Source organism: Vombatus ursinus, unplaced genomic scaffold (genome assembly GCF_900497805.2).
Source record: "Vombatus ursinus unplaced genomic scaffold, bare-nosed wombat genome assembly UNPS02014870.1, whole genome shotgun sequence".
NCBI lineage: Eukaryota > Metazoa > Chordata > Mammalia > Diprotodontia > Vombatidae > Vombatus > Vombatus ursinus.
In genome coordinates, this window is record NW_020954648.1 from 2,732,941 (window position 1) to 2,756,186 (window position 23,246).

At 35.8% G+C, this 23,246-nt stretch overlaps 1 protein-coding gene across 1 annotated transcript in view; it reads right to left on the minus strand.

Moving 5' to 3' along the window:
• The window catches only part of CHCHD3 (coiled-coil-helix-coiled-coil-helix domain containing 3), a 349,060-nt gene that overhangs the window by 118,835 nt on the left and 206,979 nt on the right, over positions 1-23,246 (minus strand). The window contains exon 5 of the mRNA XM_027842256.1: positions 12,622-12,705. Coding sequence (XP_027698057.1) covers positions 12,622-12,705 — 84 coding nt within the window. The remainder of the gene's footprint in view (positions 1-12,621; positions 12,706-23,246) is intronic.

Here is a 23,246-nt window from a genome sequence, read left to right on the forward strand (position 1 = left end):
TTTGGCTTACTAGTTGGAGTTGCAAATGCAACTAGTTATCTCCTAAGAGATTCCAACAGTTAGTTGTTAATCTAGTGCCCTGTCAGAAGCATGGAAAGGGTTCCCTAAACTTTGGGACAACAGGATCCTGGCTTTGTCATATCACAGCCTCTTTACTTATTAATTTACTGCAGGCATCTAACTTCCTCTCATCAAATCTTGAATATTCTATTAATGAGACTACTACTGGTCAAACCAGAAACATATTTTATCTGTTTTATATGGCAACTAGAATTGGTAAATGCACCAACTATCTGATAATGATATAGAATCTTAATATTATTTGACAATGACTATAATGATGAAAGATGTGTCTCTCTCTATATCTCTCATTCTCTCTCTTTATATGACGCTTGCCAATGTCTTGAAATAGGATAACACTCTTACAGAGGAAAGTTGTGTTGAAATTTAAATGCAATGCAGAGAATGAAGAATGTTTTTTTAATTAAGATTCACAAATTTATTTTAAAAATTAACAAGGCTGTGTCTCAGGTATTTTGGAGTATAAAAAATAGGGACATCCATAATAATTGGCCTACTTCAATGGAATGCTGTAGAAAGTAATATATGTTTGAGAAGCCAAGAACCAAAATGATGATTATTCAATTTTTAAAAAGAATGCATGGATTATTGACTTTTACAAAGAAAACAATGACTTTGACCAAATGCAAACAGAGGAAATGATTTCCTGCAGTAATATTCTTATTGACAGTGAGACAAAAAATCCAAGAAAAGAAATAACACTTTGTCTTTCTTTCTTTCTTTCTTTCTTTCTTTCTTTCTTTCTTTCTTTCTTTCTTTCTTTCTTTCTTTCTTTCTTTTTTAAGGCAGTAGGGGTTAAGTGACTTGCCCAGGGTCACACAGATAGTAAGTGTCAAGTGTTTGGTCTGAGGCCGGATTTGAACTCAGGTTCTCCTGACTTCAGGGCCAGTGCTCTATCCACTGCACCACCTAGCTGCCCCTTGCTTTGTCTTTCAAATATGATAGACTATCGAGTCTATCCAAATTGTGTAGAATTCTTTAAAGACTAAAGATATCCTGTTTCACAACTCTTTCTATCCTACCTTACCTACACACTCCTATGCAAATAGAATGCAATTACCCAAAAAGCGTCAGTTAAGAAAACCTAATTATTTCCTTATATTATCTTTCAAAAGGTAAAGGAAACGTTAAGAGTAGAGAAAGTATAAAACACGAAAGTCATATTATAGGCATCTTAGTACTTATGATCATTACAAGCACTCACAAAAAGGCAATACTTGACTCTAAAGCTGAACTGTATATTATCTCTTTTTCAGAGGCCTGGGGCTATCATTGCAAAGCACAGTGGTCCATTTTAAGCCCTGAATAGAGAAAGGGAAGAGATCATTAAATTATAATTTCCATGCACAATTGGTACAAGTATTTCCTACCAACAGGATTAATATGAAAGCAAGATCCCAGAATAAAGCCGCTCAGCAGAGAGGATGGCAGTTTAGTGTCTTGTAAATTTGATTTCACTGAAAGCCCTGACACATCATAATAGTGAAATCCTATTTACTGTAGCAAGCAGGATGGATAATGCTATTTAATACCTGGTGTACTGTGTGCCATCAGCTCACAGCTTTGTACTCTGTGTTCTCATTTTACCTTAAGGTAATACTTCTTGACAGCCTACATGGTAAATAGAGCCCCAAATTAAGTGCTGATCCTATGATTTGCAAATCCTTCCTCCAAACTTAGACATGGAAGAATAAACTGGCTCCAGTTAAGATCATTTTAACAGGATATGCTTTTAACAGCTAACCCCAGAAAAACATATGTAAGTTAGATGTCCCAAATGCTAGCTAAAAATAGTTATCTCCAGACCATCCAATCAATATTTCCCACTAAGAAATTCAGATAGTTTAACAGGAAAGCCAATGTACCCATAAGAGTTGTCAATACTGGATGCAGCCTATTGCTCTATTCCCCATGCCACATTGCCTGGCACAGATTTATTGCCACTGTTAAGGTAATTACATATACTGCTTTTGAAAACATGGAATAGACTTTTTTAGTAGATTAATCCTTGAATCTGAATGACATTTTATGTATTTTATTAAAAGCAGATATTATTTTATAGGGCAATTAAACTTTTTTTCTGCTTATATGTAATTAAATGCACATATGACCTAACTATGAGGTCTTAAAATTAAGAATGGAGCATAATATAGGTGATGGCTTGAAGCTGTTTCTTTCACTATTCTCTCGATTGCTCTGACTGGCATGACAGTTAAAAGTGACATTGGTTTTTATTGCCTTTACCATCAAAATTCACTGACTTGAGCAACCTTCCTTTCTATAGCTCTCTGTAAGTACAGAAATCTCTAGGGAGTTGCTCTTATTTCAACATCAACGGGAAAGAAATGTACATAAATTCCACAGGTGCCAAGAAAAGAATACACCCTTCTGCACTAATGAATGACATTTGTTTACAAGTCCAATCTGGTAGATTTTTTAAAAGCTGATTACCTGCCATATTTTAAATATTCATTATCTGAAGGATTTTTTTAAAAGTCTTTTAATAAAACCATTATATTGTTTTAAAGAGAATGCAATAATTTAGAGACCATATTTTATCAATATGACTTAAAAATGCTGGCAGCTATTTAGGATCCCATCAGGGAGCAGGGGCTACCAAAAAAAAAAAAAAGAAAAAGATTTTAACTTATAAATCAAACTTATGAACAGCTATCCCCTTAAGAATAGCATTGTTTGTTTTAGTATCACACCTGCCCCTGGTACTCCATTACAGAACAAATCCTATATTAATTCCCTGAAAAGGCTGATACTGCTTCACTCCATTCACTGCAATACTTGATAAGTGACAGACTTCATCTGGTAGTGAATATGTATAATAATTTCTCCCCATAAGGCACACACTGTGCTGACAATAATCTATTCTGTTGTCATTTTCTTTTATTATCAATGTTGGCATTGTTTTGTGGGTTTTTTTCCTAAGCCATAAAGAACATAGAAATGAAGCTTCTAATTGACAAAAAAAGTAGTCAAGCAATCAAAAAGGCAATTAATCATTGAGACGAGTCTCAACACTTTATGATACAACAGATAGATGTGCCACCTACTCACTAGTGAGAGGCTTATAGAAACTGCTCATTTGATGTAAACATGATGTTAGAATTTCATTAGCATTTCTCCCTGTAGGTGATAGGCTAGTACCATGCATTTCTTCATAATGACAATATCTTTATCCAAGTTCCTCCTGTGTGCCCTCGGTCAGGCCTGCACCAATATGCATGCTCCTTAACTCTACAGAATGCAGGCTGTTAATTTGCAAACATCTGCTAGAGTCAACGGGAGTTTGAAAGTAAAAATAACACATGCCACACATTACTGTTAAGCTAAATGTTGTAACTCCATTTTCAGTTCTCTGGCTCCTAAACTACTCAAATCATAAGGAATCTTCACATTGGTCTTTATGATGCACTGAGGATAAGACTCTTTTTTCTCTTTCTGTCTGATTTTCATCCACTGAATTTCTATAAAGGCAACAGAGCAGGGGTTCTAAACACATGTAGTCCATAGATCTTCAAAGGGTCTGTAAACAGAATATAAGGGGTCCATGAAGTTGGATGGGGAAAAAAATTACAACTTTGTTTTATACTATCCTCTAACAAAAATTTAGCATTTTCTTCAATTATGAAAAATATTACTGCCAAATAGGTCTATGCCACAAAAATGCTTAAGTACTCCTGCTTTGTAGACTTCAGTTTCCTTATCTACAAAATGAAAAATATGGACTCAGTGAATGACAAAAAGACAAAATTAATAGAGATCTATAGAATTAATATAAGCATTTAGTTGGCTTTTGGTGTTATCATTATGTAGTCAAATCCTCTTCTTCATTTCTTCAACATGAATCTCAGAATATGCATATTATAATGACCTAGATGTACATCAAATGTTTATTTCATTCTGGGTCAATCCTAACTGGTCAAAACTTAACTCAGACAACTCAAAAATAATGCTAAAAACAGAAAGCAGATTTGCAGAAATGTTAATAATTAAGATCAATGAATGAAATCAATTAAATTAGGATATGTCATCCACCATTAAAATGTTATATGATGAGATTTAATAATACTTAATACTTATTAATAGAAAAAGATGACATTTTTACTGCTTGCCACAATTTTCAAAAGTGTTTTGAAATTTTTCAAATACAAATCTGCCTAATCTTTTCTTCCTCAATTCTAGGCTTAGTTCATTTTTCATCTGTAGTTCAGGGGGGGAATGAAAATTTTCATCCAAAGTTCCTTTCACATAGCAATGGGGTTTCTCTCACCAAGAAGAATTTGCAGTGTTTTAAATATTGTGGATTTAGGATTTCATTTGCGAAAAAGAACACATTTGAAAAACCACAAAAAAAGGAAACACTTTGTTGTTCAGACTTTACACAGAATATCTTTAATATCTTCCTTAACACTGACATACAAGTTAGGTGAACAAATGTCACCTAGTTTTATAGCTCTCTTGATGTCAACATTAGCATATCTTTGAAGAAAGTTAGCTCTTTCTAAGAAGAGTCTTCAAATCTGTATTTTATTTTACCCAGTTATTTTGGTTAGCCTCTGAAGGGAATGGTTGGAAGCTGTAGCAAGGCAGAGGTCAGCATAATACTGCATACAGAAATATTTCTTAACAATTAGAGTTATCCAAAAGTGGAACAAAATGCCTTAAAAAGTGTTGAATTCCCCATCACTGGATGACCATTTACAATGCATTCCTATTTAGGTATAAACTGGGTTAGAGAACCTCCAAGGCTTCTTCTAGCTCTGAGATCCAGTAAAGCCCCTTTGCACATATCTTTAGAATTTCATAATAACTTTGATAGACAGGCAGCCTTGAAAATAAGGCATTTTTGGTATTCATTATTGGAACTATTACCTTCATTTTTATGGAAACTGAGACTCAGAGAAGCTGTCCAAGGTCTTAAAGCTAATAAATAATGACGCTGAGAATAGATCCAAAGAATATCTGATGTGGGTTCAGGGTTCTTTTCAACACAACACAATCTACTCTTAGCGCACTTAAAAGGTGTGCGGCCAATTTTGTGGGATGTATCAAAAGATCCCTGACCTTTTCCAAGGGCCAGGAAGGTCACAGTAGCGATTTTGCCCACAGAGGTGCACAGCACCCTTCTCTGCAGTGAATCCTGAGGAAGTACAGAAAAAAGAGGGTGAAGCGATAAGGAGGGACTCCTGATACCTACATTATGGGTCTGAAGACTGCTCTGGAACATTTCTTTGTAGCCAGTTTAAATGTTCAATGATCCACAATTCCCTAATATAAGGAATATTATTTCATGAGCAAAAAGAAGTTTAAGAAAAACTGGTTTAAAACTTGTTTATTTTATATTAGTAAGAAATACTAACTATTAATGAAAGTGATAACTGTGATTATTAAGGAGAAGGTATGATCCTGGTATTCTTCCATACTTCTCACTGCTTCTAGTTATAACTCGTTCTAGTTAAAACTTTTTTTTTTTGACCTGTGATTTCAATGGAGTAGGAAGGTCCCAGGGAAGAAACTCCTTCCACCATTGCAGATCAAAAATGTTCTGCAAAGTATAATCTCAGAGAGTTGCCTGGGGAGCTAATGTGGTCAATGACTTTCCCACGGTCACGCAGATAGTAAACATCAGAGCCTAGATTCAAATTCCGGTCCTCCTGATGCAGGCCTGAAGTTCTATCTAGCTGTCTAATACAACAGCCTACTACAAAGTTAATCTGTTCTTTACTCTCTTCCTACTGCTAAGTAATCCTTCACAGTAGCTGCTTACGAATGTTTAGGCACAGTTCTGTGTGTGTCACTCTTTAGCTAAAAAAAAATGTTTAGCAGTTGAATGTTACCTACTGAGTAAAGTTCAAGGCACTCCCAATTCAAACGCCGTTCTCTTTTTCTAGCCTTATTCTCAAATTGTTCTACTCCATGGACGGCTACCATGATGATGCTGTTCTCTGCATCTAGAAGGATCTCTCTCCCCCTTTAAGCCTGTTGAATCCCAAGTTGGCTGTTGGTTGGCTGTTGGTCGGTTGTTGCCCTACGTTCTCAAAGAGTTAATGACACCCCTATGCTAGAGTCAAGTTTCAGTGTGTCCAACTGTGGCTGATCAGACCAACACGAGCTTGGAATGTTCTACCACAGTTCGGGTAGTAATAGTCTGTGTGAACATTTGGGGTGGATTCCCTAAGCTTGCACATCTTGTGTTGCTCTTGAGCTATTTCAATTCTGCTTTGCTCATAGAGTATAGCACCTTCTCTAATGTGGACACGCCATGTTGAACAGTCCTGTGCCAGTGTCTCCCATGACACACAATCAATTCTGAAGTTCTTAAGAGAGACGTTGAGAGTATCCTTGTATTGCTTCTTCTGACCACCATGTGAATGTTTACCTTGTGTGAATTCTCCATAAAGCAGTCTTTTTGGCAAGCATAAGTTTTGCATTCAAACAATGTGTCCAGCCCATTGGAGTTGCACTCTCTGAAACAGAGTTTGAATGCTTGGTGGTTTAGTTCAAGAAAGGACCTCAGTGGCTGGTATCTAATCCTGCCAGGTGACCTTCAGGATCTTCTTAAGACAATTCAAATGGAAAAGATTTAGTATGGCACTGGTATACTGTCCAGGTTTCACAGGCATACAAAAATGAGGTCAGCGCAATGGCTCTGTAGACCTTCAGGCTGGCAGTCAGTCTAATACCTCTTCTCTCCTATGCTTTCCTTCAGGAGCTTCCCAAACACTGTGTGAGCTCTGGCAATGTATGCATCAACCTCATTATCAATGTGTACATCCCTGGAAAGTACACTACCAAGATAAGTGAACTTATCCATAGCATTCAAAACTTCTCCATTTGCTATAACTGATGCTTCCACATATGGATGGTGTGGTGACAGCTGATGGAACACCTGTTATTGGTGTTTATTATTAGGCCAAAATTAGCACAAGCTGCAAAGAATCAATCCATACTTTGCTGCATCTCAGCTTCATAGGCTGCACTGAGTGCACAATCAGAAAATCATGCACCAACACTACCTTCACTTTGGTCTTGGGTTGCAGCCTTTACAAGTTGAAGAATTTACCACCAGTGCAGTAGCTGACCTTGATGCCATGTTCATCCTCATTGAAAGCTATGTAACGACATGGCTGAAAACATCATGCTAAAAAGCACGGGAGCAAGCACACAGTCTTGTTCCACTCCACTGGTGACTGGGAATGAGAGCATTGTCCATTATCCTGAACCTGGGTAAGCATGCCGTCATGAAACTGACATACAGTACTGATGAATTTTTCTGAGCAACCAAATTTTGACATAATTTTCCATCAGCCCTCATGACTGACTATCAAAGGCCTTCGTCAGATCTACAAACTTTGTGTTCTGCTCCTGGCATTTCTCCTGAAGTTGTCGGCAGTTGTGTGCAGCAAACACCACACTGACTGTTCCTTGGCCGTTTCTGAAGCCACGCTGGCTCTCAGGTACGTGACCATCTTCAAGGTGAAGGATCAGCCTATTAAGGAGCACTGTGGCAAGAATCTAGCCAGCAATGACTAAGAGAGAGACACCCCTGTGATTGTCATAGGACAATCTATTTCCTTTACCTTTACAGAGATGGACAATGGAGGCATCCTTAAACTCCTGGGGGATAACCTCCTCTTCCCATATAACCCGGAAAATTTCAGTCAACTTATGTATGAGCAGTGGACCCCCCACCTTGTAAATCTCAGCCGGAACAGAATCAGCACCAGGTGCTTTGCCACAAGAAAGGAGCCTAAAGGCATTCAAAACCTTTTCTTCAGTTGGAACTTCAGCTAAGGAAGGAATGACTTCAGTCATTCAGTCATGACAGTCAAATGGCCTCAGCATTGATTGATGATAGTCTGTTGAGAACACTATGGAAGTGTTCAGCCCATCTCTCTAGGATCATGTCCTTATCACTAATGAATGTAGCTCCATCAACAGTGAGTAGCTGAGATGCACCATAGGTCTTTTGCCTATAAATAGCCTTCAGAGCATCATAAAAGTGCTTTGGATTTCTACTACCAGCATAAAACTGAATTTCACCTGCCCTCTTACTGAGCCAAGAATACTGCATCTCTCTAAGCTTTGCTTGTACTTTATTTTTAATGGAATTAAATGCTGCCTTCTTAGAGCTGGATGAACTATCCTGCAGGTAAACCCTGTAGAGTTCTCCTTTTTCATTTATCAGCTTATGAATTTCCCAATCATTTTCATCAAACCAGTTTGCTAGCGTTTGCCAGTGTTCTGACCCAGCTGAGCAAATGCAGTGCTATACACCAAATCTCTGAAAACTGTCCACTCCTTTTCTGCTCCACCTTTGCCAACTGTGTGTTTGTTCAACTTTCCCTCCAAGTTAGCAACAAACTAACTGTTCCCTCTCAGAGAAGAGTTCTGATCTGTTGACATTAATTTTTCTGGTAGTCATTTTGCCTTAGGGATGCTGCTTTTGTTGAATGTGAATATTCAGCTTGGAGAGAATAAGTCCATGATCAGTCCAGCACTCTGTGCCACACATTGCCTTCATCATTCTCACATCCTCTGTCTCTTTTCCTTACAATGACATAGTCTATTAAATGTCAATGTTTGCTGTGAAGAAACATCCACAAAGTTTTATTGCATTTGGGTAAGTGTTGGTGAAGGTTATGAGATGCAAAAGTCTTCAGTAGTTAAGTGATCATTGCTGTTGCTGTTTCCAACTCCATTCCTTCCTAGGACTTCCTGTTAAGTATGGTAGTTTAAGCCTACCCTAGCACTAAAGGCACTAAGAATTACAAGTTTGTCCTCTTTTGGCACACTGATGATAAGGGTCTGCAGGTCTTCATAAAATTTTTGTTTAACCTCATAAAGGTTCATCATGATAGGAGCATAGGCACTGATGATGGCAGCATGATGTTTTCCTGCAAGTGGCAATCACACTGTCATGAGCCTGTCATTCATTCACTTCTTTTGGTAGGCATACAAGCTTGTTGAGTAGATTAGTTTTGATCACAAAACCTATGCTAACTTTACAGAGCTCCCCATCACTGTGGCGACTCCAGAAAAATGTGTATTCAGCTCCAACTTTAGTAAGCTGGCCTTCATTTGCCAGCCTTGTTTCACTTAGGGATGCTATTTGAATGTGATACTTACTGAATTCTCTTGCAACAAGAGCTGTTCATCTTTCGGGTCTATAAGTGTATGCGCATTCCATAAGCCAATGGTGAGAGGAATCGTCTTTAGAGACAGTTTTGTAAATTTTTTTATGTTTCAACTGCAGAGTGGGATTCCCCACCTCCTGCTGTACTCAGATCAAGGTTGGGTTAGGTAAGCAGGTTTAGGGAACCTTTTCTAACCTATTCCTCACACCAAGGAGGTAAGCAGTGCAATCCTTAAAAGGCTGCTCAGACACACAGGGGGCTGCCAAATCCCACTGCTCCTTCCAGTGAGAAAACAACCCTATGGCCTATGCCACCTCTGTGACTACAGCTCCCAATGTATCCGCCCCTGCTATTTCATCACTTGCCTGTTGCCACAGGCCTTTGAGATTGGTAAAATGGTATGGGTGACGTCTTTTGATTTGTGTGTAAATTGGATTTAAGTGAGACAAAGTTGCAAGAACCCACTTATGATTTAAATCCCCATGAAATGTTACCTCCTTAGAGCCATCATGATCCACTCTCCTTGTCACTACAGCTTTCCTACTTGGGCTTCGCAAAGCACTTGATTCTTATAATTCACCAAAGTAATCATTATATGATCCTTTGTGAAGTGCCTTTTGCCCTGGATTTGTCTTTTCCTTGTACTAGATGATAAGTTACATGAATTACTTTATCTAAACTTTTAAGTTTTCTCCAACAATGAATAAGATTTTCTACAACCAGGACATATTTAATCAATGTTTATTGACTGAAAGAATCAATTATTCAATGCTTAAATCTCAAGGGACAATGGCAGGGAATGGAGCAGAGAGAAAGATATTGAAATTGTGAAAGCAAATAAAAATTTAGAAATAGTTTAATAACACCCAAATAATATCACTACAAATATCCTAATATTAAAATCATCTCTATTAAAAGAGGTCAATGATAAAAGAAATGACTCATATAGTAGCACTTTTTGTGTCAGCAAAGAACTGGAAACAAAGTAGGTGTCTATTAGTAGGGGAATAGCTAAACAAATTGTAGTATATAAATGCAATAGAATATTACTTCATTATAAGAAGTGATGAATACAGAAAAGCATGAAAAGACTTATATGAACTGATGAAAAATGAAGTAAGCCTAACTAGGAAAACAATATACACACATACACAATAACTACAACATAAAAGGGAAAAAAACACAAAATAAAATTGAACGTTGCAAGCAAGCTTGGTCTTAAAAAAGTGATAGGAGAAGCCATCTTCTTTTGATTTTTTGTAGAGGTTAGGGGCTAAAGGGTGGAAAAAGCATTGCATATAATATTAAAGAAGTCTGACATGTTAGTTCTGTTGAACATTTTATTTTTTTCCTTTTAAAATTCCTTCTTTGGGAAGGAGAGGGGAGAGGGTTACATCAAGAAATGTAAATAGAGAAGATAATAATAAATTTCTTAAAAAGGAAATAATCTAATATCTTAAATTGTCTCCTCTTGTCGTTAGCACAGAAGCAGTTCATTATTCCAAAGGGCATATATCAGTTCTAGCACAATTTAAAACAAACTCCAAGGATACTGATGACCATAAGGCAGATAAAAACAGAATAACCAGGAACTCCACATTGTTATCCATTTCTCCACCAGTACCACTCAATGTTGCTTCTCACTGTGCTGTCTGAGACCATTCAGTACACTATGAATATTTTAACTAAGCCCTTATGTCCAACATGTCTGTTGAATATGACATTCTAATGTCATTCCATTAGTATTTATTTCTTGCCAATTAGAATACTTCAATGTATTTAAGTGAAAGAGAAAATTTTACTTAAAAGCATTAAACAAAGAAAACTGTATCAATGACAAAAGCAGTCCACAATTTGTGTTCCTAAAAGTCCATTTGTGAATTTTACATTTCTGTCCATTTGTGAAATTCTATCTTAACACAGTGAATTTAATAAATGTTTCATAGATTTTACGTTAAGGCTTTTGTGGGGAGAGTCATCATTTATATAACCTTGATTAGTTTCTGTGTTAGAATACTGGATGATAACAACTACAAACATTTATATACCCTTCAAAAGTTAACAAAGTACTTTCTCTTCCTAAGAAGCCTATGAAATATTTTCTTCTGGGGAGAGAAATACATAGTGATCCCAACTACATTGTACAGATGAGGAAGGGGAAAGAGAGAAGAAGGGGAGAGGAATGTGCATTTACCAGCACTGACTTTGTGCCAGACACTGGGCAAAACACTCTACAAATACTATCAGGTTCAGAAAAGCTATCCTGACTTGTTCATGCATAGTAACAGTCAGTATGTGAAGGAGCTAAGATTAATTAATCCATTTCTTTTCACATTATACTACATTGCCTTTTCAAAATATTTCTGGCCATACAATCATTAATCAATAGTCACCAAGCATTTTAAGTGCTTGCTGTTTACCAAGCCTTGTGCTAAGAGCTGAGAATACAAAGAAATACCAACACAATTATGACCACTATCTGCTACCTACTGAATAAAATCTACTTGCTTTCTACTTTTTCACTGTCCAATAAGAGTTATTTGCTGCCTTCTAACAATGACATTAAATGAGTCAGAGGCCATGTGATTTTAAATGCGTAAGAGAAACTTTTTTTTTTAAGAATGTGTGATAAGAGTGGCAGCATGGTACAGAACAGAGCTGGCCTTGGAGCTGGGTTCAAGTTATTGGTATCAAGTTATATTGGCTATGTGACCCTGGCAAAACACATATCAATCACCACTCAAGGCAAACAGTTGCACTGGTAGAGAGAGTTTCCCCAGGTGAAAGTTCCATATATCAATGGAATCATTGGTATAGCTATAACATAAAATGCTCCACTGTGAACTTTATGCTTACAGAGGAAATTATGGAAACAGCAATGCCATTCTTTAGAAAAGAAGAAATGATTTTACCATTATCTTCAGATGCCTCACTTCCTCACCAAAAAGTTGTGCTTTTTGTTTATCAGTTTAGTTTTGTTTTTATCGAGTAGTTATTATAGATTAACCTAGTTTCTATGTTCAGATTATTTAATTTGAAAATAATCTATCCAAGAATTCCTTCAATAAAGTCCTACTACAATACCTTATCACAAACTAGTATCTCTAGTTCTTCAGGAGAGAACACACTCTAACAGATATTATCAGACTAAGTGTCTGTCTTCCAAGGATAAACCTAATTAAGTGCAAAGAGACTCAACTTGAGAAGATCAAGAGTCTTTCAGATGATGAATTTTAGACCATGGCAATTCTCAAGGGTCTGAGATCTGTGTCAATGGAGGGAATGCCCACATTGATGAAATTACAAATGTTTTCCAAGTATCAAAGTATTAAGTATCCCAAAGTTATCTATTTAAATTACAAAATAATGATAATTTAAATGGTCATACCCGCTCTTCCAGTCTAGCCAGCTGCTCTTTGTAGAAAGCATCCTGTTTCTTTAGCACTCTGTCTTTCTCTTCCAGCTGCTTAGCCTAAAAAAAGAAATGAAGAAAACATCATCTTAAGAAAAAGCAGCAACAGCAAAGTAAAAGTCAAATAAAAGTTCCAAGAAATAAATATACACAGTTAAAGATTCTGCAGTCTATTAGGTCATTGCCTCAGAAAAACATTAATAGGAAGATGATTGCTGTATTAAATGTAAAGAATGAGTCTGCATTGTTTTTTTTTCCCCTAACAGCTGTGTCCTACTTTGTCCCAACTTACTTGGAAATGCCAGATTATAGCACTAGGCACACTGTCTTTTATTTTATCTCCTCTAGAAATAAAGTCACTTCAAGGATTACTATTAAGCATTTATTCTTACATTTTATTCAAAATATAAATTACACTAATGTTCATTTTTGAATAAAAAGATTTCTACATATTATATGTTGTATGTGCATCCTATGTTTTGCAAACTTTATGAGTAATCAGGGAAGACATTCAGATATTAAACTGCCTGCCTCATACTGTTAACTGTCCTTTTAAGAAAGAGTTACAGGGAATAAGGGTGGAAATAGAAGAGAGAGCAAAAGCAAATTGCTGAAATGATGGTAGTTGAATACTTTGGGAAAGCTATTAGTTTTGCAAGTCTGATTTGTTAAATCTCATTTTCAAAAAGAATGAAAACAAAATACTTGCAACATTTTTTAAAAGTATAATAATTAAAGTACATGAATGATGAATTATTCTGAAGATCTTAAAAAATGGAAAAGTATATTAGTGACTTTTTCTCAAACTATAGTTTCTGACTCAAAAGATCCAAGTTTGGGGTTAAAAATGCTTTTACACAAAAAATTTGAAGTATCCAGCACAGTACTTCATCCTGCATAAGGTAAATGTTCAAATACTTGTCAAATTCTTAACGAGAAAATTTTTTTTGGTAACTTTATTTTTTTTTAAAATAAATTTATTTGATTTTTAGTTTTCAACATTCATTTCCATAAGATTTTGAGTTCCAAATTTTCTCCGCATCTCTCCCTCCCCCCACCCCAAGATGGCATGTAAATTGATATAGGCTTATCATATACATTCATATTAAACCTATTTTCACATTACTCATGTTGTAAAGAAGAATTAGAACCAATGGGAGAAACCACGAGAATGAACCAAAGGAAAAAAAAAGGAGAGAGAGTGCAAATAATATGCTTCAATCTGCATTCAGACTCCATAGTACTTTTTCTGGATGTAGATAGCATTTTCCATCATGAGTCTCTTGCAGTTGACTTAGATCCTTGCATTGCTGAGAAAAGATAAGTCTATCAGAGTTAGTCATCACACAATGTGGCTATTACTGAGCACAATGTTCTCCTGGTTCTGCTCACTTCACTCCACATTAGTTCATATAAGTCTTTCCAGGTTTTTCTGTTATGTTAGCTCGGCCTACCCATGAGCAACTGATGTTTTTCCAATTATTTAGATCTGACTTTATTTGTGTGAAAAATGTTTTGTAATTGTGTTCATATAGTTCCTGGGTTTTGGCAGGTAGACTCCCAAATATTTGGTGATGTCTACAGTGATTTTAAGTGGAATTTCTCTTTCTATCTCCTGCTGTTGGGCTTTGTTAGTAATACATAAAAATGCTAATTATTTATGTGGGTTTATTTTATATCCAACAACAAGAAAATTCTTAATGCAGCAAATGGTCCATTTAAATTCATCTATGACCACTGTGAAAAATGGCTACTTAGATGATAGTGACCAGGAGTCCTACCTCTGCAAAAAGAACAAAGCAAAGTATCTTTATACAAAAAGGCATTTAAAATAGCCCCTTGTCTGCATACCCTTATAGCCTCTTGCCGTCTGTGACAATGGTACTATCTTTGTTTTCCCCCATAGGGCGTTATACTCCAGCCTTCACTTCTCGATTTGTTTCTTCATTCCAACCCTCTAAATGTAGTTATTTTCTGGCACTGTTCCTTCTCTCAAGTTCCTGTCCCATATTTTAGAGTTCCATATCATTGGTTGCACACAATTTATTCTTTCCTGCCTACCTCATTTTTGCTTATGCTGTTCCGTTAGCTTGAAATGACTTATCTAGTCTCACTTTTCAAGGATTAACTCAAACTCATATCGTCCAAAGAAAGAATTCCTACATGCTAACCACTAGCTAATAATCATTTGTACCTGTTTCTTTTCTCTAACTAGACCCAAATTGTTTAAGGGCAGAGAATATGCATTAATTCCATTTTTGTCTTTGAGGAAAAGCATAACATTAGCTTAAACCAAGAAGACAATCAAATCAATGTTTAATACTTCCTGTCAATTTTAATTTAAAAATAAAATTAAAAGTTTCTCTGACATTGCATTTTGCCTTTTTTTTTTTTTTGGTATCCCCAGAGATTAGCATAGTGCCTGGCAAATGACAGGCATTTAATAAATACTTGCTGACTGAATAGATTTCCTCCCCATGATACACAGACATAGGTTTCTCAAGATGATGTAAATGGGAGCAGCTAGGTAGTGCAGTGGATAGTGGTCCTGGAGTCAGGAGGACCTGAGTTCAAATCTAGCCTCAGACACATAACACTTACTAGCTGTGTAACCATGGGCAAGTCACTTAACCCCACTGCCCAGCCAAAAAAAAAAAAAAAAAAGATGATGTAAATGCCCATGTTTTGAACCCATTTATGTACATTGCAGGTCTTTATTTCACAACTTACCTGGATTTCTAGGTCCTGAAGCATGTAAAATAAAAATTTATAAACCATATTACGATATATGATTTTTAAAAAGAAATTACTGAGAAATAGTTTAGCAATATCTTTCCTAATATTAACCATAGAAGGCAATAGGGAAAATGCTTGTTTATTTAAACTTAAAGGAGCCACTTAATTAGGGAAATACTTAAATATTATTGTGTTTTTATGGTATGATTAGAAGATTTCAAAGGAAAGTTTATAAAACTGAGATAATATAAATATATAAAAGTACATAAACATACACATATATTTATACAGAATTAGTTACATAATACAAAAGACCAAGCAATCTTGCCACGCTGCCAAGAAGAAAATCAAACCAGATGTAACAAATATATTAATATCTACCAATACCTGTTTTCATGTAAAGCAGTAGCCTCCACATCCCCAAATATATTCAATTAGAAGATAGAGGATTATACATTTATTGAATGAATGATTTAATAATTACTATTAATATGATTGACCCTTCTTTCCTTTTCTGGTATAGAAGGAAATTTTCCTCATGACAAAAGAATTACCTTCAGATTATAAAAATAATGAGTCTTTGGCTGCCAACAGGAATCACATATCCAGGGTTACCCTCCCAATCCTTTCAATAACCAAATGGAAGAAGTAGGCTAGTATAGAATCTATGAGTGGACAATTTTGTAATTATCTTAATAGTAAAAGAGGATTTAGTTATAACAACCTGAGTTGTTATTTCTTCTACCAAACCCTTAATGTATTCTGCTTCCCTCTCTGCAACTTCATTAGACATCTGAGATTACCCACCATGGCCACTAAAACAGTTCCAAACTAAACAACATTTCTTTTGTTCATACATAATTATGTAGCAAAGTAAGAAAATGCAAAGAGAAAATGTAATGAGCATTCCATTATAAATATTCATAATGCTCACAGTAATTCAGAAAGCTTTAGGTGATATCATTCAATACTGTAAATGTATTGTTTGATCCTACAGATGGCACTTAGCCAGCCAATAAACTATAATTTGAATAGTACATTGGAACATAAAGGATGTATAGAAAGAACCTCATTCACTTTCCTAAGATCTACTCCTTGAAAAATTTAAAAGCAATATACTTCAAAGGTCAGCTATGCATAATAAAGACCAAAGAGAATGCTACCCTCAACATCAGACAACACAAAAACATGTGAAAAGATCATAAAGCTATCATATGAATCCAACACAAGAATCAATATTCTAAGATCCAAAGAGTGGGTGTATGCATACATAGAAGTAAGCTTATGGGCACCTGTGTGTACACACACCCATACCCAAGAATATGATTCTATGTATGTGCGGTAAAGAATATGAAAACAAAGACTATGGCAGCTATACTTCAGTCTATTTCTTTAAAAACAATACAATATTGGGGGAAGAAAGTGACAGTAGGTAACTTTAAACTTAAGATATTTATATTTATAAGAAGCACACTGCTGTAGAAGAAGATGAGTGTAACTCAACCTAAGGAACAAAATGGAATGGTAAACAATATTATGGAAATTCACTAGACTACAAACAATTGATTTAGTCAGGATGTGACTGCTATTTTTAATGTTGAAATTAAAACAGACAGTAAAGCAGAATTTGGATTTTTTTTCAAAAAGAAAAAGAAACTACCACATTAACACCTTTAAAAAATGTGATAGCATTCTGAAGAGGATTTTATGTATGTGTGTATGTGTATATGTGCATATCTATATATAATTGCATAGAAATGTACATATTTACATATGCACATAAAATTGATTTTTGCCTTTTTTTAACCAAAATTCATTATTGGGGAGGAAGGGGCTGGGGGGGTTGTTTAAGTGATTTTGGTGGGTTTTTTGGGGTTAAGTAACTTGCCCAGAGTCACACAGCTAGCAAGTGTTTAATGTCTGTGTCCGAATTTGAACTCAGATCCTCCTGACTCCAGGGCTGTGCGCTGCCCCCAATCATTCCTTCTTTTCAAGGCTATATACATTGACTAGGCATAAAAGACAGATAATTTGATTTGGTTAAAGAATGTAGATTATTTTTATCTAAGCCTGAACATGGAACACTAAAGACTTTAACAAATGAAAATAAAATTAAATTAATTTTAAGAAACCAAAACCAGAACACTGTCTGGTTGACTCAAATTTCTCTAATTAGGGTTAAAAACTGCACATTTTTCTAATAGGAACTTTACCTTTACCTCTGTTTCCTCTAATGTGTTATCACAATTGCAAGTTCCCAACATGATAGCTCAATCTTCTTAGCAGTTAGATGCTTTAAGGCATACGGCTAACCAAAAGTACATAGTATGTTTTTTTCTGAATACAACAACATCACAATCAATGAAAATGATGTCATTATTTCTCAGTATTTCATATTTGAATACAAGAAGTGTTAAGGCACAGATTTTGTCTTCTGGACAACCTTGTTAGATTTCAACTAACTCGCTCCATCTAAGGTAGTTTCTTTAAATTTAAAATTTTACTAAATTTAAATACTATTAAATTAGAAAAAAGAAGCATTTTCTCCATTTTCATAGTGTCATATTTTGGATAAAGCAGATTATTCACATGCTAATCTAAAACAGAACATCCAAATGATTATTTTTCCTCTTCCCTCTTGCCCCCACCAAACTTAAGAACAGATCTGAAACACAGACAATAACTGTGAGATGTGTTTCATCTTTCATAATGACATGGTTAATACATCAAAGGCATGAAGAAACACATCACTACTTAAATGGGAAGATGAAATAATAAAAACAATAGCATTCTCCATAGAGGTACAAAAAGCAGGTGGGACTAGAGGTATACAAAATTAATGTACAAGAATCAAATAACTGGCAAATAACATTTGTATTAAGATTTTAAATGATGCAAATATCGTCCAAAAGAAAGCTTAAGAAACACCTATGTAAGAGATAACAAATTACATTAAAGTATTCACTGCTAAAATATGAACTGGCAAAGTAATATTGCATTTATGGGCTGCACAGCTGCACAACATGATCACTGAGACTATCAATTAGCCACAACAAAATAATTAACAGTATACATGTATTCAATTAACTGAATGCTCCACTTCTGTTGTAAATCAGAAATTATATGAGGTTCACTGCTTCTCTACAAAGTGGTACTGACAGAAGTACTATACTTGGCCATTATATTCTATACTACTCCAGAAAGTCACTTCAAAGGAGTAACAAATTAGTTGCAACTTATTAGCACATTAGCTTTTAAGGATTGGTAAAACTCACAGACTGGGCTTACATTGAAAACCAGATTTGGTTACAATTCACCTTTATGTGTTAAACTACCACATAAATACAAAGATCTCTTAGACCCAAGGTTCTTTAACCTGAAGTACGTGAGCTTCAAAAAGTGTGCATGCACACACACACACACACACACACACACACACACACACCACACACACAAAGATTTGTTATTAGTTTCCTTTGTAATTCTAGGTATTTTATTCTATGCATTTAAAAACATTATTCTGAGAAGGGATCCATAGGCTTCACCCGATTGCCTGAGAGATCTATGACAGAAAAAAAGCTTAAAATCTTCTGCCTTAGACTGACACATGATCAACATTCCATTATATAAAGCTGGTCTGCTGCAATCAATTCTCTAAACAGAACAGAACTCTGATATAAGTGTCAGGAATTCAGTCAAGTAGGAATTGGATAGCAAGAAGCATTCCAACAGTAAAAATTTGTCTTAGTTATTTCATATTGATAAAAGCAACTTAAAATAACAAATTCTTCCCTTACTACTTTAATACATTAACTTCTTATTAAGCATTTTTCTGGGAAAATAGGCAACCAGGAAGAAAACTTTAATTATTTTGAAAGAAGAAAAATGATAAGAATAAGACCAGGAATAAGATTTCATATTGAAATAGTAGTCCACTGGAGCTGAGTTGTATATGATATAACTGCAAAAATGACAAATTTACAGATGCAGGTATTGACTTCATTTTTTTTTAAAACAAAAATAGCTCAAAAGTCCCCTCTCTTACTATAAGATCTAAAAATACATTAAATGGAATGAAAAGTCTCTGCTTTAAGAGTGATCTGACTTCCTAAGAGTATCATCCTCATTGCGTTAACAGCTCATATTTATACAGCACTTAAAACTTTCAAAAAGATTTTCCTTATTCTCTACTCCTGTATTCCCCACTCCAGCTAAATGGACCTTCTCTGTTTCTCCCTCATGGCACCCTCCACTTGCCAATTCTGTACAGGCCTTTGTAGTAGCTACCCCTAATTCCTGGCATGCACTCCTCCCTCCTGACCTCTGCTCAGTCTTTCTCTTCCTTTAAGATGCAGTCTTCAGCACCATCTTATGCATGAAGCTTTTTCTGATACTTATAACTGCTATTGTATGTATGTATGTTTTTATATTTGATTATGTGCATGTTTTATTTATTTTTACATATTGGCAATATATATGTATATGGCTCCTTTCTCAGAATATTTTTAAATACACAGATACATTAATACATACTCACATACTTGTGTGTCCCCTGCCCTCATTAGAATGGAAGCTCATGAAGAACAGGAGATTGTTTCATTCTGTACACTCATTTCATCCTTGTGTGTCACAATATGTGGGACATATTGAACAACCTTGTGAAGTAGTGTATGGGGTATATATCAGATATTTTATTTATACATACATACATACAACTATACCCATTTTAAAAGATGGGGAATAAAGGCAATTCTTTTTTCACAGATTACATTTTTCAAATTTCATTTATACTCACAGGACCCTGGCTCTGGAGAGTTAGAGGTCTTGGGTTCAAATTCTACATAGGATGTTTACCCTGAAAAGTTACTTAACAGCCCTGAGTATCAATTTTCTCACCTGTAAAATTATGGCTAGGCTAGATAGCCACTGAGGTCAATGACAGCCATTGACCCATTACACTATGAACACTGCCCATGTTACGTGGCTTTGTAGTGAAATACAAGATCTTTTATAAAGACATAATCAAATAATCTCTAAGTCAGAATCTCATGATTATGTGAAGTATTCAGAATTTATTTTTTTAAATGTAGAGCTAGACTCAGCTTTCTCTCCTCACTCACAATTTTCCAATGGTTTCTCCTCTCACTAGACAAATCACTTCCGTCTTATATGCTGCAGTTTAAAAAAAAAATACACAGATGTAATTCATCTACAATGTAAAGGGATGTGGATGCAAATTATATAGTTTAGGAATGTAATCAGGATACTTGCATGTAAAGTCAGCTTAATTCAACTTGAAAAGGCACTGCAATGTTTTATCAGGATGAAGAACACCCCAATTTAAATGTGCCTAACGACCTGTCTCTCTTGGGTGCATTGAGTTTTTCATCTAGTTCTTAATTTGCATTACAGCCTGGAAAAAAAGGTCTCAGGACCACAGATTGTGAGCTGGAAGGGACCCTCAGAAATAATCAACTCCTCATGTTAAAGATGAAAAACTGAGACGCAGAGAAGTTAATAAAGAAGTATGGTTACCCATCTATGAAGTATCTGAGGCAGGATTTGAGTCTATGTCTTCCTGAATCCCACCCTTACCTGACCATCAAGGAAATGACACAATACTTTGGACTCTGCTTCTTTTCTAGTTCTCCCTTCAAGTGCCTGAACTCCGCCCCAAATATTTCTAAACTCATTCCCATCACTATTTTCAGTCTCCTGGTTCTGCTTTGTCTGCAGGCAGCTTTTGCAGACTTCCTCTGATAGAACCACCTTCTGCATGAAGCCTTTTCTGTTACTCCCAGCTGCCAGTGCCCTCCCCACCAAAGAACCTTGTATTTAACTACTATGTATATACATATATATATATATATACATAATATATGATATAAAGCAAATGATCACAATGATCAAAGGAAAGAAAAGTGTGGGGGCAATACAAAGAATCAATGAATTAATTACTATTAAATAAAAACCTACCACACACCAACCAGACACTGTGCCAGGTGTTGGGGATACAAAGACAAAAAAGATAGTTTCTGTCCTCAGAGGGCTTACAAAATGAGCTGGAGAAGGAAATGGCAAACACAAATATAAGAAATATGTGTGTATGTGTATGTATGTATTTTTATATATACTTGTATAAATATATACTTACATATATTTCTTATATCTATTTATATATTTCTAAATGTGTGTGTATCGTGTGCATATGTATGTGTATAGAAATAAAATAACGAAATGTCAGGGAGACTAGCAGCTGGTGGGAGGGAGCTTTTGAAAGGTCTCATGTAAGAAAAGGCCCTTGAGCTGAGCTCTGAAGGTAACTGAGAATTTTAAGTGGTAGAAGTGAGAGAAGGATGTATTCTAGGAACACAGGACAGACTATGTAATTGCACTATATAGTGAATGCACAATAGTGAAACGGCAAATAGGAGGAACAGCAAGAGGGCTATTTGGACAGAACAAAGAGATGTGATGGGGTATTTTAATAAACCTAGAAAAGTAGGATAGAGACAACTTGTAAAGTACTTTAATGTCAAATAGAGAAGATTGCATTTTATTCTTCAAGAGGTAGCAGGGAGCTATTTTATCTTTATGTATGGGAGTGACAAGTGATATCCCCAGTACTGTAGGGATATCACTTTGGAAGCTATGTGAAGGACAGAATGAAGATGCTGTTTCATCGTTTTCGTCATGTCTGACTCTTCGTGACCCCTTTTGGCAGGGTTTCTTGGAAAAGACAGTGGAGAGGTTTGCTATTTCCTTCTCCAGCTCATTTTACAGATGAGGAAACTGGGGCAAACTGTTACGTGATTTGCTCAGGGTTACACACCTAGTAAGTGTCTCAGGCCAGATTTGAACTCAAGTCTTCCTGACTTCAGGCCCAGTGCTCTAGCCACTGCAACACCTAGCTGCTCTCAGAATAGGCAAGCAGAGAGACTGGCAGCAGGGAGACCAATTATGAGGCTATTGTAACAATGCAATAGAAGCAGCTAGATGATACAATGCTGGACTTGATGTCAGGAAAACCTGAGTTCATATATAACCTCAGAAACTCTTTAGCTAATGTTTGAATAAGTTTCTTCACCTGCCGCTCAGTTACCTCAACTATAAAATAGGGATCATAATAGCACCTACCCGTCAAGGTATTTTGAGGATCAAATGAGACAATACTGGTAAAGCATTTATCTTAGTGTCTGGCACAAGGTAGGCACTTAATGTTTATTCCCTTCCCTCATTTTTCCTTTCTAGATGAGAGATGATAAAGGGCTGAACTAGACTGAATGGTGAGAAGGTAAGAAAATATAAGATATGTTATGGAAGTAAAATCAATAAGCATAACAAATAATTAGATATGTGAAGTGAGAAAAAGTAAGAGAAGAGAACGACCCCAAGGTGGTGAAGGAGAATGACTGAAGTATGGTGGTACACAGAACAAAAACAGGGAAGTTATAAAATAAGGTAGGTTTGGAGGAAGAGATAAATTCAGTTTGAGACATGTTGAATTTAAGGTGCCTTAAAGACATTCAGTTCAAAATGGACAGTAGGCAGTGACGTAGGATTGATGTTCATAGGAAAAACTACATCTTGAAATACAGGTGTGAGAGGCAATTGCACAAAGATTATAGTTGAACCCATGGGGTCTGATGAGACCAATGAGAGTGAACTATGTAGAAAGAAGAGGGGCCAGGAAAAGTTAGAGTTTAACTGTTAAGAGAATAGAAAATGGATGATAATTGAAAAATGGAGACTGAGAAAAAGTAGCCAAAGTTACGGGGAATATCAGGAGAGTACCGTCCTAAAAACTAAAGAGGGGGAAAGTATCCTGCAGTCAACAATGTCAATGCCATTTGAAGAAGTGTCAA